Source organism: Drosophila suzukii, chromosome 3 (assembly GCF_043229965.1).
Source record: "Drosophila suzukii chromosome 3, CBGP_Dsuzu_IsoJpt1.0, whole genome shotgun sequence".
NCBI classification, from domain to species: domain Eukaryota; kingdom Metazoa; phylum Arthropoda; class Insecta; order Diptera; family Drosophilidae; genus Drosophila; species Drosophila suzukii.
In genome coordinates this window covers 20,327,507-20,351,606 of record NC_092082.1, presented here as the reverse complement: position 1 = coordinate 20,351,606, position 24,100 = coordinate 20,327,507, and the positions used below count along the sequence as shown (strand labels likewise).

General features: G+C 40.0%; 1 protein-coding gene across 2 annotated transcripts; it reads left to right on the top strand.

The window, feature by feature from the left end:
* The first annotated feature begins 11,505 nt into the window (after positions 1–11,505).
* LOC108011689 (glutamate transporter polyphemus-like) lies at positions 11,506–13,518 on the top strand. 2 transcript variants are annotated; one of them, XM_036815597.3, is made up of 6 exons: positions 11,506–11,649; positions 11,701–11,745; positions 11,795–11,945; positions 11,997–12,476; positions 12,540–12,715; positions 12,890–13,518. In XM_036815597.3, the coding sequence occupies exons 1-6, from the start codon at positions 11,639–11,641 to the stop codon at positions 13,314–13,316; spliced, it is 1,290 nt and encodes a 429-aa protein (XP_036671492.3). In that variant the 5' UTR covers positions 11,506–11,638; the 3' UTR covers positions 13,317–13,518. The 2 variants fall into 2 exon arrangements, with proteins under 2 accessions (XP_036671492.3, XP_070852061.1); XM_070995960.1 differs by lacking the exon at positions 12,890–13,518 and having other exon boundaries at positions 12,520–12,552.
* The last annotated feature ends 10,582 nt before the right edge of the window (positions 13,519–24,100 follow it).

Below are 24,100 nucleotides of genomic sequence, written 5' to 3'. Positions count from 1 at the left end.
TAGGGACCAACGGATGGGAGGATGACACTTGTCCCTGGCTGCAGATACTCCCTCTTCTCCAACGCCCCTTACATCTGTTTAGGGAGATATTTTTTTGGAGAATGCATATCAAGCTCATTACATTGCAAATTGCAGACGCAATAGTTTCGCCTCTGAAGTTCAACAGACTGAGGTTCTTCTGGGATGCCACTTTTCACACATGTCCCCGGGAATGGATCTCTCCTTGGCGATTTTCCCTGCTTGTGGTTGGTGCGGGTGCATGTCTCACGTACATATATATATGTATATATGGTGTATATATAAAGATCTGCAGACAATCTGTGGAACAATGTGATAAATCTTCTGCTATGCCAAGTGTAAGCAACTCTGGGTGGGAGTGTTTCCCTGGCTCTCGTCTCGTTTGAGGATAGGAGGTAGTTATAGGGATAAGGGGCATATTAAAATGGGATTATAGTTTGATTTGGCTTACATTGGGTACAACAAACTAGAACGTAAAATATATTATAAAGAATTCAATTAAAATTTAAGAAAACTGATAGTACTTAGAGGATCAAAGCGCTTTTTAAAACGGAAACTAATGATAAAGAGCTTGTTTTTGAACACCGTTTATCGAGTTTCCAGTAAACTTCTTCCTCTTCCTTTCTTTCTCCCAAAATATGGTAGATTTCAGGTTCTTAGCTTTTAAATAATATTTTTTTAGTATGAAGAACTAGTAATACAGGGTACCCTGTAGGTGATAAAACTCCATATTCAGCGATCGTGGTTTTTCCGCTCCATTGCTCCACTGAAAGTGCAATGTTCAGACGGGCAGACAACTGCTCCTCTGTCCTGTCCCTTAACCCTCCACTCCCTTAACCCCTGCCTCCATTGACTTTTTCAGGCCTCTTTTGCCACACCAACGCAGACAACAACTTGTACATCATTTTCAATGCTAAGGCAACATGAAGAGCAGCAACAACGAACAACAACTTTGCTCATGTGGTCCGCAGATTTAGTCAGCGCTTTTTTTCCACCAAATAGTTGAGCGCAAATTACAAATTCAAATTTAATTAAGTAAAAAATTAAACAAACATGCAGACGCGTCTGCGTTGTAGTTTGTCAATCTTCGGGGAGCAGGAGGAAGACGGCGGGCAACCGGAGGTGGAGCGTCTGTCAATGTGACAGGCGACAAGCGGAGGAACATGGAGAATTCCCCTGACTGTACCAGATAATACCCCGTACTTCCCTTTAGATGCAAATCAATGGCATCGAAATCGAAATCGACATCGGCACTTCAATCGATTGTCTCTCTCCATTTCGCACTCGGCCTCGTCTCTGTCCCACCTCTAAATGCCCCCGGGCTATAAATGTTTCAATTAAATTAAAATAATATGCCCACTCGACTCGGGTCTCGCCTTTTATGGCGGCGCTGCCGAAGGTGTTTGCCTAGCTCTCTGCTTGGCTTCTCTATTTTTTCTTCTTCTCCTGCATAATTGCATGGAGCATTAGCCACCCAACTTTAGGAACCACCCAACTTTAGGTACCACCCAACCACCTAAGAATTATGAACCGCCATTTCTCGACCCGCGGAGAGCGTCCATTATCGTCCGGCAGGTATCAATTTGCAATGGGCATTCGAAATAGGGCTACCGCAGAGCATTCAATTAGGGAAATCACTGTAATGGCGAAATTATGGAATCGAAAAAGGCCTTTACGGACACGGTAGCGGAAATTTAATTGAATCTTTTGAAAGAATAAATACTTACTAGAAATTGAATTAAATAAGTCTTTCGAGAAAGGTACATATATTGCATTTATCTTTGTGGAACTAAATTTGAAAGGAAAAAATCATTCGCTGCTCTTATTCAATCACTTACTTTGATTACTGTCTAATAAATTAAACCATGGAGCCTATAACTTAGGGTTATTATGTAAGCTTACGTTAAAAAGAAGAAAAAAATTTATATTATGGAAATATTGAATTAAACATAAATAGGTCCTTTAAAGAATTTAAACATTTAAACATTAATTCAAAAAAGTTTCAAATATTTAATAACTTCAAACTTTATTAAATATTTTTAAATTAAATCCGGCAATATAATATGTTTCAAATTGAAAATTAAGTTTTTATATATCATTTAAATATTTCATTGATTACTTAGTAATCGCACAATCATTGAAATTTGAAATTAAAAAGATTTTAGATACATTTTTTATAACTAATCTAAGGAGGCTTTTAAACAAGTTGGAACCACACAAATTTAAAAATTTCTAAGACAATACTAGATAAACTTAGCAAATAAACATGTCAAATCTAAACTGGAGATATACCTAAGTTAGGAGAATGTAACAACGAGTTCTAGGAGTTACTGGGAAATGTAAAAACTGATCAGACAATCCAAAGACATTACCATATTCTAGCCTGTCATAACCGATCGCAGTTTGGTCACAGAACTCCCCAGCCTGGCAAACACACCAATCGCCATGACTAATCGCGGTTCAGTGACTCGGAGCCCAGCCCCAATGCAAAATCTCCAGACTTCCCACCGTCATATAGCACCTCCCCCTGGCCACAAAACCCCCATCCCCCGCCGACCGAACCATCCGAAACTTCAGATGCGTTGCCGTCCATTTGCCATCCATCAGATGTGAGAGGAGTAGTACGAAATGCATTTGCATTTTGCATAAAGTTGGCAATGTTTTGGCCTGCAGGGCGCATTCGGAATCGCGCTTTGTCAACGGTACTTTGTGCCATAAAGCGTTTAGCCAATCGTCCGGACTGGAAAATGACTAACTGGCCAATAGACCAATAGACCGAGTGGAGTGGCCAGCAGTCGGTGGATGTGTCAACCTGCCCCAACAACCTGTTGCCTGGCCAACTAATTATGGAATCGAATGAGCGGGGCGACGACATTAATAATGGAATATTTAGCATTGAGTTTATTGGCGGCACCTACATGAAATCATCATTAAATGTTGCAAACTCGTTTGCCGCAATTTGCGGCAGCATTATCCATGCGGCCATAGACATCGACTGGATGAGGATGTGGCTGCCGCTTTTTTCCGAAGACGGGACGTGACTGCTCCTCCGCCGGGAGACTGGGAGGCCCAGAGCAGGCAATTGATTTGACTTCCGCTCCGTGGATTCTCGACCTCAGGAAGTGGCCCGACAAAGTCTGAACCCTTTTCAATATAAATCAATTTCGATACTTGCCCACTGACTGCTGAAAGGGAAGTTGTGGCGATTTTGCAATGCCCTTTGGTCTGGAAAAGGTATATTAAATTAGGAATAGACTATAACAATAACTAGAGTAAATAACCTTAATTTTAATTTAGTGAATAATTTATTTAATTTACCTTAAGCACTAAAGAATACAAAAACGTAGAATGAACCATTTTAAATATATGACTAAAATATCAAGTTTTTATTGTTATTTCAAAATTAAATAGCACTAAATCATAAAATTAAAAGAAAGTTAGTATCTATTAGAGGCACAAGTCTTGCACTATATGTATAAATTCATGTTTCCTTTAAAGGTTAAACTGTTTTATTACTCCACAAACTGCTGCGTACTTATTCATAGCTTCTGCTTACATATTTAAACATTAAAAGAGGATAACATGATATATAGCACTTTCCTAAGTTAGAGTAAAATCCCAATGAAAACGGAACTCGCAACATACGTCAATATGGCAAAAAGGGCAAGCCAACTTGGCAACAAGGGCAGCGAGAAAAACTGGAGATGGAGAGAAAAGCCAAAAAAAGAAATCTCAAGACATTTCAAATTTAAAATGCGATTTTGCTAGAGATAGAATGGGAGTTCTGAGCCACCACACACATATGCCAAGTCAAATTGAAAGGATAATTCGCCCGCAAACACCCTCCTGGGCTTCGCATGTATGTGTGTGTGCGAGTATCCTTGGGCGAGTTTATCCAAGACCCCGCCCCCCTATTTTTTGCCCCAGGAGTCGCTGGTAGCTGAAGTCTACTGCTGATGGCATGCTAACACGCCTTTGAATTTGCCAATTGCTGTTGGCGCACGTACAAAACACTTAAATTCTCACAGCCCCAGAACTGGAATATCCTTATGCACCCGTATTCCCATCCGAATGTATATTCGGAATATATATGGACGGCGGCTGCTGGCTGTCTGACTGCCTCAATGGAAGGACCCGAGGAGCCTTGGCCTGCCGCAAGGATTGCAGGGCACGTTTAAGAAATAGAATTCTTAAGCAAGTGCTGAGCTCGAAAGGGTTTCTCAGCGGATTAGGATTTCGGTACCTCGTACTCAGAGAATGGTGGGGATATTATGTCCTACAGACTCGATTAGAAGTGAAAGCGCTTTCTTTTTAAAACATTCTAACAATTTTAAAATTGTAAACATACCTATTTATAAATATATATTTATCGAAAACCTGTTGAATTCCGATTAAGAAATTTGTTTTCACAAAAACAGTGGTACCATACCATATCTTACTTATGTTATTATGGATAATACTGTTTAAATTCATGTATTTATATTAACTAATTTAATATAATTTTTAGAGCCAAGGTATTATATTAAATTATATGTATATTATATGTATTAATATTAATTAATTTAATGTAGTCTTAAGAGCCCAGGTAAAATGATTTCATTTTGAGAAATATTTAAGAAAAAACGTTCTTGAAATAAAGACGAATGCCCTCTTCCGTTCGTTTTTCGATGTGAAGCAATCTGTCTTAAAATTAGTGAGACTTTGTCGAAACTTAAGTAAACTCGCAATCTGAGAACACTTCATTTTGTTCTTGATAGAATTGAGATAGAATTGATCTTAAACCATTGAGACGAAAGAACGTTTCTCTGTGTGTAAATCCCCGTAAAAGGTCGAGATAAAAGCATAATATTCTGAATATAAAAATAACATTCAAAAAATATACAGGTATTTTGTAGTCCTCAATAAAGCCCTCACCTTTTAAGTTTCACCTACTAGCAAAGGAGTCCTACTCCACCCCATGTAGAACTACCATTTCGACCACGAGTGCATCTGTTAGCACCCTCTCTAATGAATGGCCCCGTGTTCAATATGATTTCCTGCACGATTTGTTTGTTAAAAGGCAATTAGTTGATAAGGGCTGTTCTGGCACACAGTCCTCCCCCAGCTCGGCAAACTTTTGGAGGATCCCAAACACACACGAGGCGGTGGCGACTGCTGCATAATAAATTCGCTAACCACGTAATGCTGCAGCTGCAGTGCAGGGATTTCGCATACATTTTTTATGCGAAACACCCGCCAGGAGACAGCGAAGGAGAAAGACGGAGAAAGGTGGAGAAAGGCAGACAGGGGACACGGAAAGGACTCGAAACTTGGGTCAGAAAGTTTAAGGCAAGTCAAGAGTTAACAATGCGGCTTCAACGTGTCGCAGGACCTGAAACTTGCTCTTTAGTCCTTCTCCTTTCTTAAATGAACCAAAAAAAAGACTAAAGGATGTTTTTGGGGGAAATCCTTTAAGTTCGCCGGCTAATTGGATTTGCTGAACTCAATAAAAACGAAATTAAATCCACTTTCTTGGTGTGACCACCAACCCTTTTTAGTTGACCATTGGACACAAAGTTTTTGGCAGCCATTATGCATAGACAAGTATGAATATTTGGAGGAGTTCGCCTCTCCCAGGAGTTGAGTTTTAGTGACTCGCCGAAAACTTTTGCATATTAAAATGGCATAAAAAGCAATGGCCACATTTTCCGTTGCCAATTGCATAAAAAAGAAATCTCTGGCAGGTTTTATGTTGCATAACCAACACTGCGTATGCGCGATGTTCCCCCTTTTTTCGGTTTATTTTTTGTTTTTTGGCAGCCGCCGTAGCACCAGATAAAATGTCATTAAGCTAAAGTGCAACAACGGGCAGGAAGGGGTTAAGAAGTTGGAAAGGAGGAGCAGCTGCCCACACAGTGGTCAAGAAAAGTACTCGCACATTGCGTGACGACGCCTTCGCATGCCGAAAAACGAAAAACAGCAAAGGCAAATGCAACAGCAGGACATAGATATGGGATATGGGGTTTGGATATGGGGTATGGATATGGGATATGGAGTCCAACGCAGGTAGAAAAGGAGTCGGAGACGGTGCCTCCTGTTGGCCAGATTACGCGCACGATATGCTAATTTACAAGAGGCCACGCTCGCAGCGAAGGAATTGCAGATGGAGATGGCGATGGCGCTGCCTTGTTGTGGGCGATGACACGATGGCCACGCAACGGTCTTGAAGAGCACTGCGAGAAAATTTGGCATGGTCTCATAAAGCAAAGAAAAGTTTTAGATTTGTAATTTGTATCAAAAATATAATGATGTTATAATGTTGTAGGTTAATTTATTTTTAGCAGTCTTATTGACTATTGAATTTAGCTCTTAGTGATTTTGTCTCTACATTAATAAATTGTTGGATAGCCGATTATCACTATATTAAACACCCCAAAAGTACCCGCTCGGAATATAAAAATATTGTTTTTTTTAACTTTTGAAAAATATTACTTTATTAAGTAAATGAACTCCATTTATAACCTAGTTTAGGTAGTCTATAACCTCTTTTTTAACTTATAAAAAAAAATAGCCAATAGCTCAAAATTTCTGAAATTCAGGACAAATACTTTTTTGAGTGTAATAAATGCAATGCACTTTTAAGCACCACACATACAAACATTTAAAACTAACTTTTCATTACAATTTATTTAGTACTTAGGAAATTTAAGAGAATCTAATACCATCTTACAAAAATTTAGCAAGTTACAAAATTTTCTTAAATCAGAAGACCCATTTTCTTATAGAACTTACCTTTTTCCTCACAGGTATATAATATCCTTACACATTTTTAAAGTATCTAGCTTATGAATATTAAATATTGCTCACAATCTTAATTTGAAATATATATTTTAAATTTAAGTACATTTGCTTATTAAGTTTTCCTTATTTTAAGTCATATCCTAACTAATTCTCTTCTCCCCCGTGTTTTTAACTGTGTAGCACCCTGATCGATATCGGGTGCAGAAAAATGTGGTAAATACAAGCAATCGAGTTGTAATAAATTTCAAGTGTAGCGCACCCGCGCCCCAAAAACCACTGAAAGTACTGGATGGAGCTCGAAGAATCGGAGGAGTGAGAACTTGTTGCACGCATGTTGACACACGCATGTGGCATCAAGGGAATAATGGGGCATCGGTCGATTGGGGATACGTATAGAGGCGTTAGAAAGGCCAGAGTCGAAAGCCGAAAGCCGTTGATATCTGGCAAACATTTCACCTGCTTGTGGCGCCCGACGAGGTACAAAGGCCCCCCTTTTTCCCCATTCCCCTCCACCCATTACGCCCCCCTTTCATTCCTCTTGACCAACTAACTCTGCGGTTTAAAGCACTTAAATATCGACTGCCTGATGTTGCTGCTTTGGCCGGTGCAACGGTTGCATGCAACAAGCGTCAATCACCCGCACAAAACTGAATATAAAAACCGTTGCCTGTTTTGCTATGGAAAATTGTTGATTTGCCGCTTGATTGCGTGCGTGCTGGAGTAAAAAATGAAAGAGTCGGGGGCGACGTGGTTAAGAAGGGGTTGGGGGGAGGGGGGGTTTCCAGCCCAAGGCACCTGCACCTGACCATCGGGTGATTATAGAATCGCACTTAGAGCAACGGGTAAGGAAATGCGAAAGAAAGTTTTATGCCTTGAGGTTGGATGGACTATTAAATGCTCTAAAGCGCCACCTATTGTCAGCGGGTGAGCACCTTAAGCGCAGCGCGAAGTATTATAAATAAATATATACATATCGCCATTGCAGATGTCAGCCATCGAGGGTTAGGCAGGCGAACTTAAGTGTTGGGAAAGAGCTTAACTCGAGCCCATAGCAAACTGACTTCATTGAAGGGTTTGAGAGTGTAGGGATCGTACTAAACTATACCCCTTAGTTAGTTATTCTACTGAGGGGTAAGGACATTTATTTGCTAAAAATACCACAATACCTAATATATTTATAATACCAAGTTAGGAACATTAATAGAACACTTAAACAAAACAGAACAGAACTACGTGTTAGTATGATGAAATATGTAAAACTTACGAGGAAGTAAACACTGTGAGCCATATAAGTATGAAGTAAATACGATATACTAAGAATAAATCATTAATACCGAAATGTGACTGAGCTTTAATCATATAACTTTTACTCTAAACTAAAAGAACTTGACGATGTTAAACTATATATACATGATATAATATAACAACATAAGGTGTTGAAATTTAAAGTATTTTAAGATCATAATATAATTTTTAGTTCTGCCTTTATCATTTAAAGCTACTATTTTAATAAATGTTTATGGGCATATTTGCTCCAATCGTATATACCCCTTTCACTGGGTATCCATAAACCCACTTTATCCTGTACCGTCAATAGCCTCTGGGTGCCGACACCCCAGCGAACATCCCTGAAACCCCCTCTCAACGCGACAGCCTGTGCTCTTTTATGACACACATTTTTATGCCGGAAGTCTGCCCCGTGGCGTTGGAAAAAACAGGAGAAGACATCCGCGGGGAGTGAGCAAAGGGGACAACCGGGGGCTTCAGGGCCCCCAACTGGGTGTGCAGAGCCTGGGAACGGAAGCTGTTCCCCACCAGAAGACTGGCCAAGCGGCAGGCCAGGCTCAAGACTGGCCAGCGGCAGTCATTAACAGCTCTCGAGCCCGGTAATTAAGCGTCCTTCGCCAAAACGAAGGTGAGACTGCCGGCCAGAAACTCACCTGAATCGCCTGGATGGCCTCACCGTCCCCGTCCGGCAGTCAGGTGTTAATGGAAAATTTGCATTTTCGTTTAAAGTTCGCTGGGCCGCTTTGTTAATGCCTTGCGACGCATCGATTCGTCATGAGCTGGTTAATTGAATGTTTAAATGTTAGACAGGCGCAGAGTGAAGGGAGCCGCAAGAGCCAAAAACTCGTTGAGGGGCGAGCTCAATTGCTTTGGCAACGGTTGTAAAAATAGACGGAGACCGGCCAGAAAAACAGGGAACTGGAGGTCAGCGGAGAAATGTTTTATAGAATATATATCATGGGAACAGAAAACAATTCAATAGTAGCGAAACTTAACTATAACTGATATTAGACTTGGACTTAATCATAAATTGTACTGTTTTTAGGTAGTAATTGAAGTATCCCAAATAAAATTATGTTTAAAAATAATTTATGTATACTTCAATCAAATAGATTATAAAAAGGAAGCTGTTAAACAAATTGCAACTAATAAAGCTATTGGCAGAGCGACATTCCATCCATCATCTAATTAATAAATGTTTGAGAAAAAAATAACCATTAAAAGTAAACTTTTTATTATAGCTTCCGAAGAAAAGGCCGAGTAATGCATAAGGAAAATTAAACAACAGACTATTATGCATCGCAAAGCATAAACATGGTCAACTTTTTATAGATTTCTTGCTGAGATTTTCCATGGAAATCTTGACGCACAATTATGAGGCGACTTAAGCGGATGAGGCCGGAATGCCTGCACAGACCATTTTTCTAGACATTGTCCTCAGTCCTCCTGGTCCTGCTCCTTGGGCAATGGATAGTGATTATGGCACCACGATAAGCATATTGGTCAAACGATCCGTCGGGCGATTGGCGCACCAAAGTGGCAAGAGCAATTTGTAGCCGGGTGAACGTGCAGCGACCAAAACGGCAGCAAAACCAAGCAGGCCAAGCATTTCATTTTTTGTGGCTGCTACGGCCGCTTAATTAATAGACAGCCTCAGTCGCAGATTGTGCTGACCACTTACCACTTGCATATGATCAGTATGTGTTGATTGCTGCTGGACATACACCGGGAGAAATCATCACGAAGCTGCTGAAAAATTGAGATAAAATGTAACATCCCAGTAACTACATACAGGACTTTTCTTCCTTTGCAGGATTATTTTCAAAGAATATTAAATAAATTTCAAATTCGTTTTTTTAAGAATTAAATCAAATCGTTTAAACGCTTTATTATATACGGAATCTTTAAAAAAATATATATAGTTTTCAGAAATATTTGAAAGAATATAGAATCAATTTAAATCAATATTGATCCGAAAAAGAAACCTACTTTTAATATAAGATCGCTTGGATACTTCGTTTTCATCGCTCTCTAATAAATGAACAAATGTATGCTATTTTAAAAATACTTTTAAAAATTGTGAATAAATAAGAAATATTTTTTTAAAAGCATTGATTTGTAAAACAAGATCTGTGTTAATGGATCGTTTTTTAAGGTACAGGTATGGAATATAATAATTCCATATTACATTTATTATTTTTATGAAAACTTTATAATAATAAACTAAATAATAAAAACAAAAATATAAAAAATTTCAGGATTTTCTACAAAGGAAATATTTAAGATATAAAATTCAATTATCTTTTTATACATTTTTACCACTTTGGGGTTAACTTTCAAGCGCTACCCAAAAATCCACTGGAGATACCAGGAAGATACTCGGGGAATATTCAAAGATGGTTAATAATTCCGAACTGAAGTCTCGAATTCGGGTATATTTCAACAGTAAGCTCTGAATTTTCGAAAAACTCTTTTCAAAATCCGGCTTGCCATTTTCCCAGTGCCCTCTCAGTCGCGAATCCGTATCTGTCCGGTGGCCGCGTATCGTGTTCGAATCTCTCGTCGCCGCTGCTTTTATGGGCCGCTGTGTGTTGACAATTTTTGCCATATGGGCAACGGCCTTCGCGGCCGTTCTTGTCGCATAAATCAAGCTGCAGTCGCAGTTGCAGTTGCAGTTGTTGCAGCAATTGCAGCTGCAAGTCACCGGCGCGGGAGAAAAACAAAGCCTGGCAAAAAAAAAAAATAATCGAATTGAATCGGAATTGCGGGTGTTGGTCGTTTCCCAGCCTGCCACAACGGGTTTTCCGCTCAGGCGACCTTAGAAAATATGCAACGGCAACGGCGACAGCAATTTATTGCCCAGCCATCAATGGAAGTCAATGAGCTGCCACTCCCCCAGAACCCCCCTATCCCCCCTAACCCCCTTGGTTTTCCTAAGGTCGTCGTATGTGGGTGTATCTAGAAAACGGGGGACTATGACCAAAGGGGGGTTCCAACTCCAACGAAACTCCAGGCAAGTGCACCTGCTGTTGTTGCTGCTGCAGCTGCAACATGCAAATTTGTGATTAAGGTCAGCCGGCAGCATCATCAGTCGCTCAACTCCACAAGTCGGGGGTTAAGTCCCGCGAATGTTTGTCTACCTCCGATCGTGGGTGTCTCGTATAAATGTGAGTTGCTGGGGGGCCAAAAGGCATTCTGAGGAGCCGGGGGCGATCGTTTGTCAGCCTCAACTGACGGCCCCAACAAATAGGAAGAGTACTTTCAAGCTTGATTATTCATTGTTAATGAATATGGACGGAAAGGTCGGCAGAGTTACCAAGCTATACGAATATTTATCATATTTATTTTACTCCATGGGTAATATAAAAATGCCTTACCATCCTTTTAGCTTAATCATAAAAGGAAGCATTCACATTTATTTTAATGTCACATTCCCTTTACTAATTCATCAGTCTTATTTATTGTGCCCAAGTTGCTTACATCCAAATTCTTGCGTCTCTTAAATGGTAATAATCGTCTTTATTAAAAATTAACATTCTACTTCCCAAATTTAATGACGGACAGGTAAGCATGTGCAGTTATTATAAGCCAGCCAGACTGATTTACCCTTTACAGTAACTACGATCCCTATGCAAACCGCAATGTGGACAAACCAATATCGTAAGTCTCCATTCCCAATAAAGCTTGAAATTAAATTTGTAACTTTTAGAAACATTGGAGCCTTCATTTCCGTGATCAAATGCGTCGTGGGAACTGGTGTCCTGGCATTGCCCTTAGCATTTCAGTATGCGGGAACAATCCTGGGTCCACTTCTCCTCATAGCAACTGCATTCGTCCTCATCCATGGCATACAAATGCTGGTAATAACTGATAATCCTTTAAATACACCTTTAATCGATACTCCTTCGTAGATCATTTGCATGGTAGAGTGCTCCCGTCGAGTGCAGGTCGGCTATACCAACTTTCCGGATTCGATGGCGTACTCCTTTTCCCAGGGACCCAAATGCTTTAAGTATATTGCCAAAGCTGCGGGTTACCTGGCCGACATTACGTTGTGCATTGCGCATTACGGCATCTGTGTGGTGTACCTAGTGTTTGTCTCCAGCAACGTAATGAATGTGTTGGAACGGTACATCTTTATGGGAGACTTAAGGTGTTACATTGCCATATTTGGAGTACTGAGCATACCTGCCTTCTGCATCATACACCTAAAGTATCTGGTGCCCATCAATTTGGTGGCCAATATCCTCATATATGTTGGATTCGCCATGATTTTCTACTATATCTTTCAAAATCTGCCGCCGTTCACCGATCGTGCATTCGTTGGTGATCCAATGAAGCTTCCCCAATTCTTCGGAATCGTACTCTTCTCCATTTCATCGGTTGGGGTGGTAAGTTCTTGAATGAATTCTTCCCATGCTCTTACCGACTCAGATGGTTGCCTTGCTCTAAAGTTTCTGGCCGTCGAGTCCAAGATGGCAAAGCCACAAAAGTTCATCGGCTGGTTCGGTGTACTCGATATAGCCGCCCTAGTTGTAGTCATCTCCTACATTATCTTCGGAATTTTCGGCTACTGGCGCTACGGAGAAGGAGTAGCAGCTTCGTTGACCCTCAACCTTCCGGATGAACCGTGAGTTTAATAGATATGCTGCTACTGTTCTATGCTGCCGCTGTGCCGTTTAATTTTAGCCTTAAAGTACTATATTATATCTAGTGTAGATACAATCTTTAAGTATTATATTTCTGGAATTATTAAAGTAAAAGATGATGCAGCTAAGTAACCCCATTTATTCGTTATCCTTAGATTGAGCGTTGCAATCCAAATAATACTCGCAATTGACATCTTTCTGTCGTTTCCCTTGTCCGGATATGTGGTGATCAACATCATCATGACCCACTTCTGGAACAAAAGTGGTAACCTGAAGCGGGCCGTGCTGAAGGAGATCATCCTTCGGATTAGCTTTGTATTGGTTGCAACCCTCAATGGAGTCGCCTTCCCGGATTTGGGTCCTCTGCTGTCCTTGGTTGGAGCCTTAACCCTATCGCTGCTGAATCTAGTCTTTCCAGCCTTTATGGAGATTTGTTTGTACTATCCAGACGGGTACAACTATGGCAGGTATAAGTGGAAGCTCGTCAAGGACATTATTATGATCATTTTTGGTGCCCTCATTCTGATCCAAGGCACCATATTTTCTATCATAGACATGATAGTGTATTATGGACATATGTAAAAATAAATCCAGCGAGGGCTACGATGCGGTCAAACGGAACACGCCAGACCTGCAAATGCAGGATTTTTTAAAATTACACAATCACAAGCCCAAGATCCTTAACCCCCAAACCTGGAATGTGATACGTGGAATAATGAAAAGCATAAACTTTGTATCAGTAATGAATAAATTTATTGTAATATGTATTGTTTAGGGGTAACACACTTGATCCGCAAAAAAAAGATTTATGGAATTTGTTTTGAATTTTAAAAATGTTTAATATACAGAATTTGATCTCGTAAGCCCACATATGTTCCGCCAAATGATGTTATAATCTTCAGGAAGTTTTGTTCCGTCGCGACGTCGTAGATTTCCAATGCCGTCCTAATAGTTTTCAAAGGATCCCGTATAGTCTCTTTAGTAATTTAAAATCTTTGAACTGCGATCCCATCATAGGAAATCCGCAATAGCCTTGCAATTTTGTGGCTCCTATTCTTTTGGTTTGTACTTCGAGTGGGACTCTAAAATCCTCCACCATTGCAGACAATTTTGCGGCTGTTAACAACAAATGACATTCGGAAAATACGAATTTTATGGGCGGCAGAACCGCGCAGCTTGGGCGGATTGAAGTGGATTTGAGTCTGATGGAGTGAAGATCGCTCCGGTGGTGCAGTGGTGCAGTGGGGCTGTGGTGAGCGGGTTATGCGGGTGCTGCGACCAAGAAACCCAAGTCGGAGCCCCCCGAAAGACCCCATCTAGCCGGTTTCACCTGCCAGTCGCACCACCAGCCCCTACCCCCCTTTTCCCCCCTGCGAGGCTGCAACGTGGTGTAATTAATGCAGCAGCAGCTGCGCTTTGCCTTCTGCACCACCGCTCCTTAACCCTCCACTGCCCCTGACCGACAACCGCTTATCTCTGGCTGGCATATCGAACAAGAAAAGAAATCTTTTATAGTCTTTTGCGGTTTGTCTTTGAGTCATTTTGGCATGCATTTGGCATCGATTTAGAAACGCTCGCCTGCCCCGCGATCCGAGTGCGTGAGTGTGGGAAACGTGGCCCCAGTGCCCCACCGAGTTCACCACCGTGTGCATGTGCACCACCAATGCCCCACCGGGGTCCCAGTGCACCACACTGAAAATAATAGGTGTTAATTCTTAATGTTTTTAAGGAATAATAAAAAATAGGTTTAGATAGATAGTATCTACTAGATACATATTTTAAAATAAAAGATAGATAGATATTATCTACTAGATACATATGTTAAAATATATGTAGTATTTATATTCAAATATTCGTAATGGTATAAAAACACAATTATTTATTTGACTACTTTATAATTATGTTTAAATTCATAATATCTTAAGTGTCTTTCTTTTGATATATGCATATGTATGCCTTAAATAAAACAAAATACAAATGGCTTTCACAGACTTCTTCTCGACCATTGTAAATATTTATAAATAAACATATTGTTCGTATTTTCTTAATTGTGTAGGACATTTCTATTAATGATTATACTTTAGGACAAACTTCTTATTTTCTACGAGAACGAGCGATTCATTTATCTTAGTATTATTTAAATTACAATGTAGCCAAATAACTTATACAAGAACTTACAAAGCTAGGATCATTTTTAAATAAATGAACAGGTTGCTAAAAATATTAATAATATATATTTTTTAATAATTCTATATCATTTTTGGGAGTGCAGGCGGGTGAAATGGGCGATTCCTATCGCGTTTCTTGGCTCTTTTGGCGCTGCCAAACGGAGCGCGGCACCCGCCGCAGACCGATTGGAATCGGCAGTCAAAAGCAACCTCAGCAGCAGGAAAAGCGTCGGCAGGGCAATTGCAGCACCACCGCCTCCTACAAGTTTTCAATTTCTCGTCTGGCGCTTTGACAAGCGAATTTTTGCGTTATTTAATTTCTGCCGCCGCCGCAGCCGCCAAGCAGATGAAACACGAGCGATAAGCGCATCCCAAAAATTGCATTTCATTTGCACTTGCAGTCGAAAGAGTCGAGCAGAAACATCAAATTGATGTGGGCCCCAAATCCGCCCAAAAGACATATCGTCTAGAAGGAGGGGATCCACGCAAATGCCGGGTCAAGAATGCCATGTTCCCTGAACTGCTCAGCTCAACTCGGTTCTATTACGTTCCGGCCTTTGTCATCAGCATCAAACATGATGCGGGTCATAAAACTAATAGGGAGAGGTTGCCGCAGGGCAAGATACCCTACAAATATATAGGAAACTTATACTACAAATTGAATATTATAATACTACTTTTAACAGCAAAGGAAACTGTATCATATCATATCATCTACATCATATTATATCATATCATATCATCTGACTTGTCACTAATATTATTATGATCTTTGCAAGGGTATTTTAACTACAAATTTAAATATAGTAAATCAGAATAAAAATAAAACAACAAAAGCAGGTTTACGAAAAGAAGGTTACCTGATCAATTGAACTGTTTTAAGAAAATATTATTTATGTAACATTTAAGTCTTACATATTTGTCAAGATAAGAAATAAATAAGTTTTACATAATTGTCAATAAAATAAATGAATAAGGTTTACAAAGCTGCCAAGATAAGAAATATTTAAGTTTTACATAATTGCCAAGATAAGAAATAGTAAAATATTTTAGAACTTAATTTATAGGAACACACACTGTAATATAAACCTTAAGACATTTAAACACTTACCACTTATCAACATGCTGTTCTAGCATAGCCCCTATAGATCAGCTGGGACAAACCTGCCATTATACTCTGTTTTACAGCGTATCAAAAGCCAAGAGTCCTGGTCCAAAAAAGAGCTTCCAATTTGTGCGGCTTGTCGTAAAGTGTTTGTGTTGTTTCTGTTTCGCATTTTTTCGCCACTTGGCTCGGCTCCTGGCAGAGCCACCATTCATTTGGTTTTTATGAGCCAAGGCGGCGAGCGGCGATGAATGTGCCAGGAGCTGCAGGTCGTCCTGTTTCCGAGTTGATTAGAAGGCCAGGTGGCTTTCGGAGCAGCCGCCTGCTTAGCCATGTCTTGCTGCGGCTTGTCCTGGCCCTCTTGTACTAGTCCTATTTCGGTTTCGGTTGCAGGACCGGGAAGCCTGCACCCCATTCCTGTTGATTTACGCCTTGGCTTATTGCTTTTTGGCCTGGCCCTGGCACCCACAAAAAAAAAGTGGCAAACAAGTGACTAGAGAATGGGTAGACAAATGGTTTTGCATTTTTTACAATTGTCCAAATGTTTGGAACTATGTTAATTGTGCGATAAATCTGACATTAGATACCGCCAGCGATCAGTAAATCAGCAATTCGCCATGGTTCATAGATCTAACAACCAGTGCACTGGGAAAAGTCTGGGTAATAATAAGAAAAAATGTATTAAACTTAAATAAAATTATTTATAATTAAGTGTAGGTATTTAAAAAATATACCCCAATCTTAATATTAGTATAAAAATGCATAACATACAACATTTTTTATGCTTTTGGATCATTAACATTTTTTAAAACACACTTTCCACTTAAAGATGTATCCTTTAAAATTGGAATTTTAGATTGGCAAACATTTTCTTTATTAATTCTGCATACCTCCCCTTTCTCCGCCCAGAAATCTGTGTAAATAATGAGAAGGCAGAGCCTCCAAATTCACCTTGGATGGTGCCGCTCCCTGTTTCTCCTTCGCGAGTGAGTGATGGGAGATCGCAATCGGGAGCTGCTGATTGCATATGGTCCGATCCTCTGATCATGTGTGTACACAACTTATATATAGCGTATATATCAGTATCAAACTGTGTCGGTCAGGCTTCTCGAATTGCCTTGGCACCTGCAACCAGCAGCCTCCAACTGGGACGCGGTATTTATTTTACAACTCAATAAAGCGAGTGAAAGGGGAGAACCAGCCCGAAATTGGAGCAGTCTAATGGGAGGAAATAACCGAAATGGCTGCCCGGTTCAGGTATACCTCATTCCCGAGGAAGGGAATGCGCCAGCTGCTGATTTTTCGGATAATTGATGACCTGCGAAAGGGGAGAAGACCTCATCAGAGAGTTCCCAGCGAAAACGAGGACGAGGTGATGGAATGGGCGCAGCCTTGACAGCCTCGCACCTGAGGTTACGCACTGATTGCGCATACGCAGCGTGTAACGCACCGAATTTCTCACACTGCCCAATGTGCACTAAAATAAGTTTAACAGTAGGAACTTTCTACAATTAAAAAAATGGGTACTTATAAGAACAAAGATTTCCTTACAATGCTTACAAAATTTATTGGTAAGAGTAATGCTCCTGAATATGTAAATTCTAGTTTATTCATATCACACCTTGTAAATTGTATGCCATTCAAAAACTTTAGGCAACGCTCTTAGATATAAATTAAATGTACCCTTACAAATTATGAAAACCTCAATAAAATAAAGATACATTTTAACGTAGTTATTTTATAGGTCTACATTTTGAAAGTCATTTTCCACACTTATTTGCAGTGCAATAAAAAATAAAATGGGAGGGACGCCATATGAGTTAAGTTAAAAGCAGGTGATAAAAACTTATTACTAACTTGTATTTATCGGTTGGCCATAAACACTTACCTGAACTATATATAACTGGTTTTACTTTTAACAATTTTAATATTTTTTAAATTAGCAGCTTAAGCTTTAATAAATTACATTTAAGTTCAAAAGGATAAAATAAAAGCAGCCGAAATAGGCTTCTCACAATTTTAGAAATCATCTGGCTGGACTTTCTCACAGTGTTGAGCGGTTTTTAATAATTGACAATTAAAGTAGCAATAATTGACAATAAATATTAAAGGCAGTGCCGGAGCGCCATGGGCCGCATATGCAGCTACCGCTCGACCCGGCAATTAATGGCGCGTTTTAGCCATATAAAGTCAGGTCTGGGCCTAAGTTCCAGCCCCTGTTTAAGCCCCAATCTCGACGTCAAACGTCAAACGGAGGCCGACGACGACGATGATGATAATGATGACGCTGCCTGATGCCCGATGCCCGATGACGACAGTGTGAGAGCTTTGGCCAGTCCGATCGACCGGGGTTAATATAACTCAATTAGCTGGGAGCTGGGGCCGATAAATCAATCAGGCCGATAACCGGAGTGGGTCATCAAAGGGGACGGGGTGAGCTGAGCAGATTCCCTGCGGTTTGGCACCTGGCTGCGACTCGTCCGCTGATGATTTGCGTGCCGCGCTGCCATTTCTCAGGATCGCATTTAACATCCGGTCCTGCCAAAACTCCCACTCCCGATCCCAACTTAATTGAAACATTTTTGCGTAAGCGGTTAGACAACTCCAGAGGGGAGCAGGGGCGTCGGCCAGGGGCTCGAAGGGGATGCCGAAGGAGAGGGGACATGGCACCTCGCCCACGCACCATTCTGTAGAGGAGACTCCTGTCCTGCAACTCTGCCACGGCTTGTCACAAATTGAAAGCTACAAGCGGCAAGTACACGATTTATGTGGGCCGAATGGGTTGGGGGAAAGTGTGGGGTGGCGGAGGGGGAGGATGGCAGGAACAGGTACACTTGGGAAAATGAACCATAACTCCTATTGTTAACTAATCTTTTGACAAACTATAAATATTATTGTAGGCACACTAGACTATTTATAATGATCATACCAAAACTACCAATGAGTTTGACACGCGGACAATATCGAATATACTTTCATTACTATATTTTAGATTTCAAAAACTATCTTCTGTGTATATTGTACTAATTAATATTATAGATACCAAATGAACCCATAATTTTTATTTGTATGAAGTATTTTTTGACCATACAAAATGTATTTTAACGAAACCGAACTAAAGATAAAAGTACGCACTTTAATTTCATACAATTTAAGTGACCTTTAATTGAAATAGGTTTAATATATAAATTATTAGTCAATAATATCAATATAGCTTACACATAAAAAAAATGTTTTTGATAAAGAATAAGATATTATTATTATTTCTCAGTTCTTTAACGTTTGTAATCAATATCTATCAGCTGAAAGAAAAATTTCATTTATGCCTTATACTTTTCTTAATCAAGAAGGCCACGAAATTGAAAAGTCCACAAAAATTACAGACTAAAAATTGTATGAACCAAATTTCTTATATTTTAATTTCGTAGATTTTTTAATGGCTGTGATTTCTAGGCCATCCTAGAAAATATTAAATATTTAATTTTATGTTAAACCATTTCTCAATTTTTTAATGTGTTAAACTTGAGACTGCTTAAATAGATATTATCTTAGTCTTATTTTAAGCATATTTTTTCTGAGTGCAAAGGATCCACAATTCGACTGAGAGTTTGGAACTTGCAGTTCGGCGCTCGCAGCTTCGAACTGAAGTTAATCCAGCGACATGGCCATGAACGCCGCCAGTTTATGGCATTTTAATGGTCACTTAATTTTGTTTATGTTTAATGGGCGCGCCTCTGGCAGCTGTCCCCCCTGCGGGCGCCCCCTTGGGCACCCCGCCCCTGAGATATATTGATTGCCGATTAACCGAAACGATCCAATGGAGACGCCATTGTTTGCCAAATTGCGCATAATTTCAGCTAGCTGCAAAAGCGGCGGCAAGAGCAGCAGTTCCACCTAGAATATTTGGCCAAAGCTCTGTGCAATTTTAATCAGCTTCGCGTCCCGAGGAGGAGTCTCTTTCCCACAGACTCCAATCCCCATGGCCGCCGATCTAAGGCTGAATGGCTGAATTAACAAAATCATAAAGCAAATAGTCGGACCACATCGGGGCAATCGAGAGGGCGAGCTGCGGTCGGAACACTCTAATGATGATGAGCGCATCGCTTTTTCAAGCAAATTGCAGTCACATTTCCTTTGTCGGCTCTCGCACCTCGAGATCTCGGTTCCTGGTCTTGCATCGGGGTCTTAACCCTCTGCATACCCGAGTGACACATGTGTAACATACCGGAGGATTATGGCAAATACTTTGCGACCACTTGGGGATTCCGCTTATTGCAATTGATTTGGTCTAGGTATCTAATTAAGTGTGAATGAACTTGGCACAAGTTATTATCATTCTATCAAGGGGGTTTCCAGGAAATGTCTTAAATAACTCTGTATTAATATAATAACTTAAAAACAGGCTAGTTCCTGTTATTATATCTATAAATTTATTTTAAAAAATGTATTTTAAGATCTTTTCTAGCTAAAAATTACTTAAATATATAAAAACAATTTCATTAATAAATAAGTAAATGAAAATATTTAAAAAAAATAGGCTACTTTTTTGGTTATATCATAATAAATAATGGTAAAAAATATGAAATATTTTTTTCGTATTTTTATTAGACCAAAAATATGAGATACCCAAATAATAAATCATTGGTTAAATTCAAATTTACTACAGGGTTAACCTGACCATTGTCCGTGGAAACCAACACCCGCTACCCCTTTTCCCCCTCGCCCACCCCTCGAATCATAATGATTTATTGGCCGCAATTTCAGCGACATTTTATTGCATTTTAATTAGTGTAATTTCAATTTTGCCGCCGCCTCCTCTGCCAAGCAAAACTTTTGATAGAACTTACCGAGGCGGAGAAAATTAGAGAGGAGATTAAGCGGGCATTGAGATCAAGCGAAAGGGGCCAGGGAAAGGTACTTCCCTATCCACACTCAAGTGCTCATTAAATTTGATTTAACCGCCTGTCACTCGCCGCACCCACGCCCCAAAGTTTCCCAGCTCACGTGTCGTCGCTCAACGCCCACATCCAGTTCATAAATCCGCAAGATTTAATAACTCATAAATGCATGTAAATGCATAAAACAACAAGCAACAACAAAGCTCGTATAATGTGCCACATATTTTGAATGTCGCATAAAGAGCTCTACGCCAAAAAAATCAAGAGGAGTAAGCATCTGCACACATGAGGGAGGTCCAAACTGCCATTATCGAAGTGGGAAATACTCTACCGGAAATTAAAAAAATGTATAACTATTCCTTGTAAGCGGAGTCACCATTGAACAAATCTTAATAATACTTTTTTTTGTTATACCCCTCCATCAAAGCACGTTCCTAACCTTAATTAAATATTTAAGATGGTACATTTAGCACAATACTGTATTAAAATGTTAACTTCACATTAGTATTTCTACAACTAGCATTACAATCAAGAACTATCGTAGGACGCTTCTGAATTTGTCTTGACTCTTTATACAGGGTATAAGATATTAAGTGGAAAATTGGTAAAGAAAATAGTTCAAACCGAAGCTTGAGCCAGATACCATCCAAGAAATCATTTACAATCAGGAAATAACTTCCCACAAGAAGAAGACATGGGCAACCTGAAAAATAACTCATAAAATCGCAACTAAATAAATAAAACCCGCGTTGTCCACCGAGGTAAATGATTCGGCCAGCGGAGTCATCTTTCTTCGCAACGCTGGCAAAACGATGACAAATTGCTTGAAATAATATAAATTTTGCAGCCAAGACAGTAAAAACTGTCTGCACGGCTGTCTGTCTAGGCTTTTGGGTCCCAAAGAGCAGCTCAGACTGCCGAAGGAATAGGAGTTGGAGTCACACTTTGGAGCTGGTGTTTGGAATGGGTATCTCAGAATGGGAATGGGAGTCTGGCTGGCGAGTAAACTGTTGTTTTTCACGACGACGCGTGTCACATTGTCCACCCACAAGAGCAGACGACAGGCCAGACTGGAAATCCGGATCTGGAGGCGCGGGGAGCCGGAAAATCTGCATAATTTGTTGGGAATTGCGTCTGGGGTATAAACACACCCACGCCTCCTCCGCGGGGAGACTCCAAAATAACGCCCCCATTTTCTGCAGTTTCCTATAGATCGAAGTTGGTGTAACTTGATCCCGATTTAAGCCTTGGGCAATCAAGAATAGCTCAAGTTATTCGACTCTTTTGATTAAATATCAAATATTATGGAGCCTCTGAATCAAAGCAATTGCTCAAATGGGTAATAGTATTCTTTTTAAATACTTATTACATAAAAGTTAACTGATTTATAAAAAGAAGGGAAGTTAATTACAAAACCATTTATTCAAATCAACATTTTTGATCGATTGAAGGGTTGGTTGAGCTAACAAAAAACAAACCACTATTTTCCAGGGTTTTCCATGCTTAACCCCTTGCTGCACCCGCATGTCTTTTTGTTGCGCCAACAATGACAACAAATTGATATCAATACGATCTGGACTCATTAAGTGGAACAAGCTCATTACTCGCAAAAGCAGCCGAAGTGATCAATAAACGTTGGGATTTTCATTTAATTTGTTTGAATTAGCGAGACGGAGGCGGCAATTCCCAGGCTGCACATCATAAATCTTTGTAAATTTATCGTTATCGCCCAATAAAATGTCACTGGCGATATATGTAGCACCTTCAACTCCAGTCCATGGCATCCCGTCCGAGTGATAAATCGAGTGCGTCCAGCGTTTGAAAATCGCAAGCAATTAAGGAGCAGGAACCGCACTGCATCTGTCTGGGCGAATGCAAACGCAAACGCAAACACCTTCAACTGGATGTGGCCACTGTGCACCGTGGGCCATATCAGCTGGCATCTCTCACTTCGGCGGCGGCCTCCTCTGATTGCAGCGACATGCTCGAAATTACTTTTCTGTGTACAAACTGGCACACACAACCGAACCAACAATGCCACAACTCAGCTTTGGATGTGGGAGATTTTCGACTTAAGAAGAACTTTAAATACCCTTCAAAAATTATTAATAAAGAATATTATACAATTTACGAACATACCTGCCTCATTACATTCTTCATTCCCTTAAAAGCTAACAAAAGAAATATTGAATAATCTTTAACGTTCTTTAAAACAAAATTCCAGTATGGTCTTTCTCAATAAAAATATTTCAAATAATTCTAAAATTTATGTCATTATTACCTTTTTATTATTTAATAAGATCTGCGTTACATTACATTCTTCAAACCTTTTAAAGCTAAACAGAGTAAATATTAAATGGCCTCCAATATTCTTTTAAATGAAATTCTAGAATTCTCTTTCTCAATAATAATACTCTCAATAAATTAATATTTTTAAAAATGATCATCATTATAATAAAGGTATAACCTTTGTTATAATAATGGTTTTATTTATTTTGTCATTAAAACCTTATGAAGTACTTAGATAGAACTACTTTACTTAAAAAATTTCACTATAATCGCCTAAACAAATGTATAACAATAAATAAATCAGGTACATAAATGTGCTTTGTTCATGATATTGGAATAATATACGGATACCTTTTTTGGCAACCTTTATAAGTATTCCCCATGACGCCACCCAAAATACCCTGCCCAAAAGCACCACTCATCCCGAACCGCTGGCAAATCTCAAAGCTATGCCCATGCCAAATGCCAGTTCAGATATCATTGTCTTACCAACTGCTACACATTTTCACACACTCCTCGAGGATTTGGGATGGAGGAGAGGTCGACGGTAAGCCGCAGCGGCATCGGCAGCTGCGATAAGCGGGAATTAAATAATTTTACACTCCTCGCGATTATCGGCAGCGATTGCCGATGCCGATTGCCATACGGATACGATTTGGTATATGCTAACGAGCTGGCTGCCTATAATTGGCCCAAAGGAGCGGACTTTTTGGCCCGTTGAAGGGGCGGGAACGGGAAACGTGGCCACGCGCTTTCGATTCGACTCCTTTGGGCTTTAACTGTTGGCTGTTGGCTTTGCGCTGCGTCTCGGGAGTCGAGTAATTGACAAACAATTACCTTTAACGCAGCATTGTTCCCCGGGACTCTTTGATCCATCGGCATTCGTTCGGCATTCTGGCTTTCAAG

Bases quoted from the DNA above. Each gene is read 5' to 3' on its own strand.
- LOC108011689 (XM_036815597.3), top strand. The intron at 11,746-11,794 runs GTAAGTCTCCAT...TGTAACTTTTAG, and splicing joins AATGTGGACAAACCAATATC to AAACATTGGAGCCTTCATTT. The intron at 12,716-12,889 runs GTGAGTTTAATA...CGTTATCCTTAG, and splicing joins CTCAACCTTCCGGATGAACC to ATTGAGCGTTGCAATCCAAA.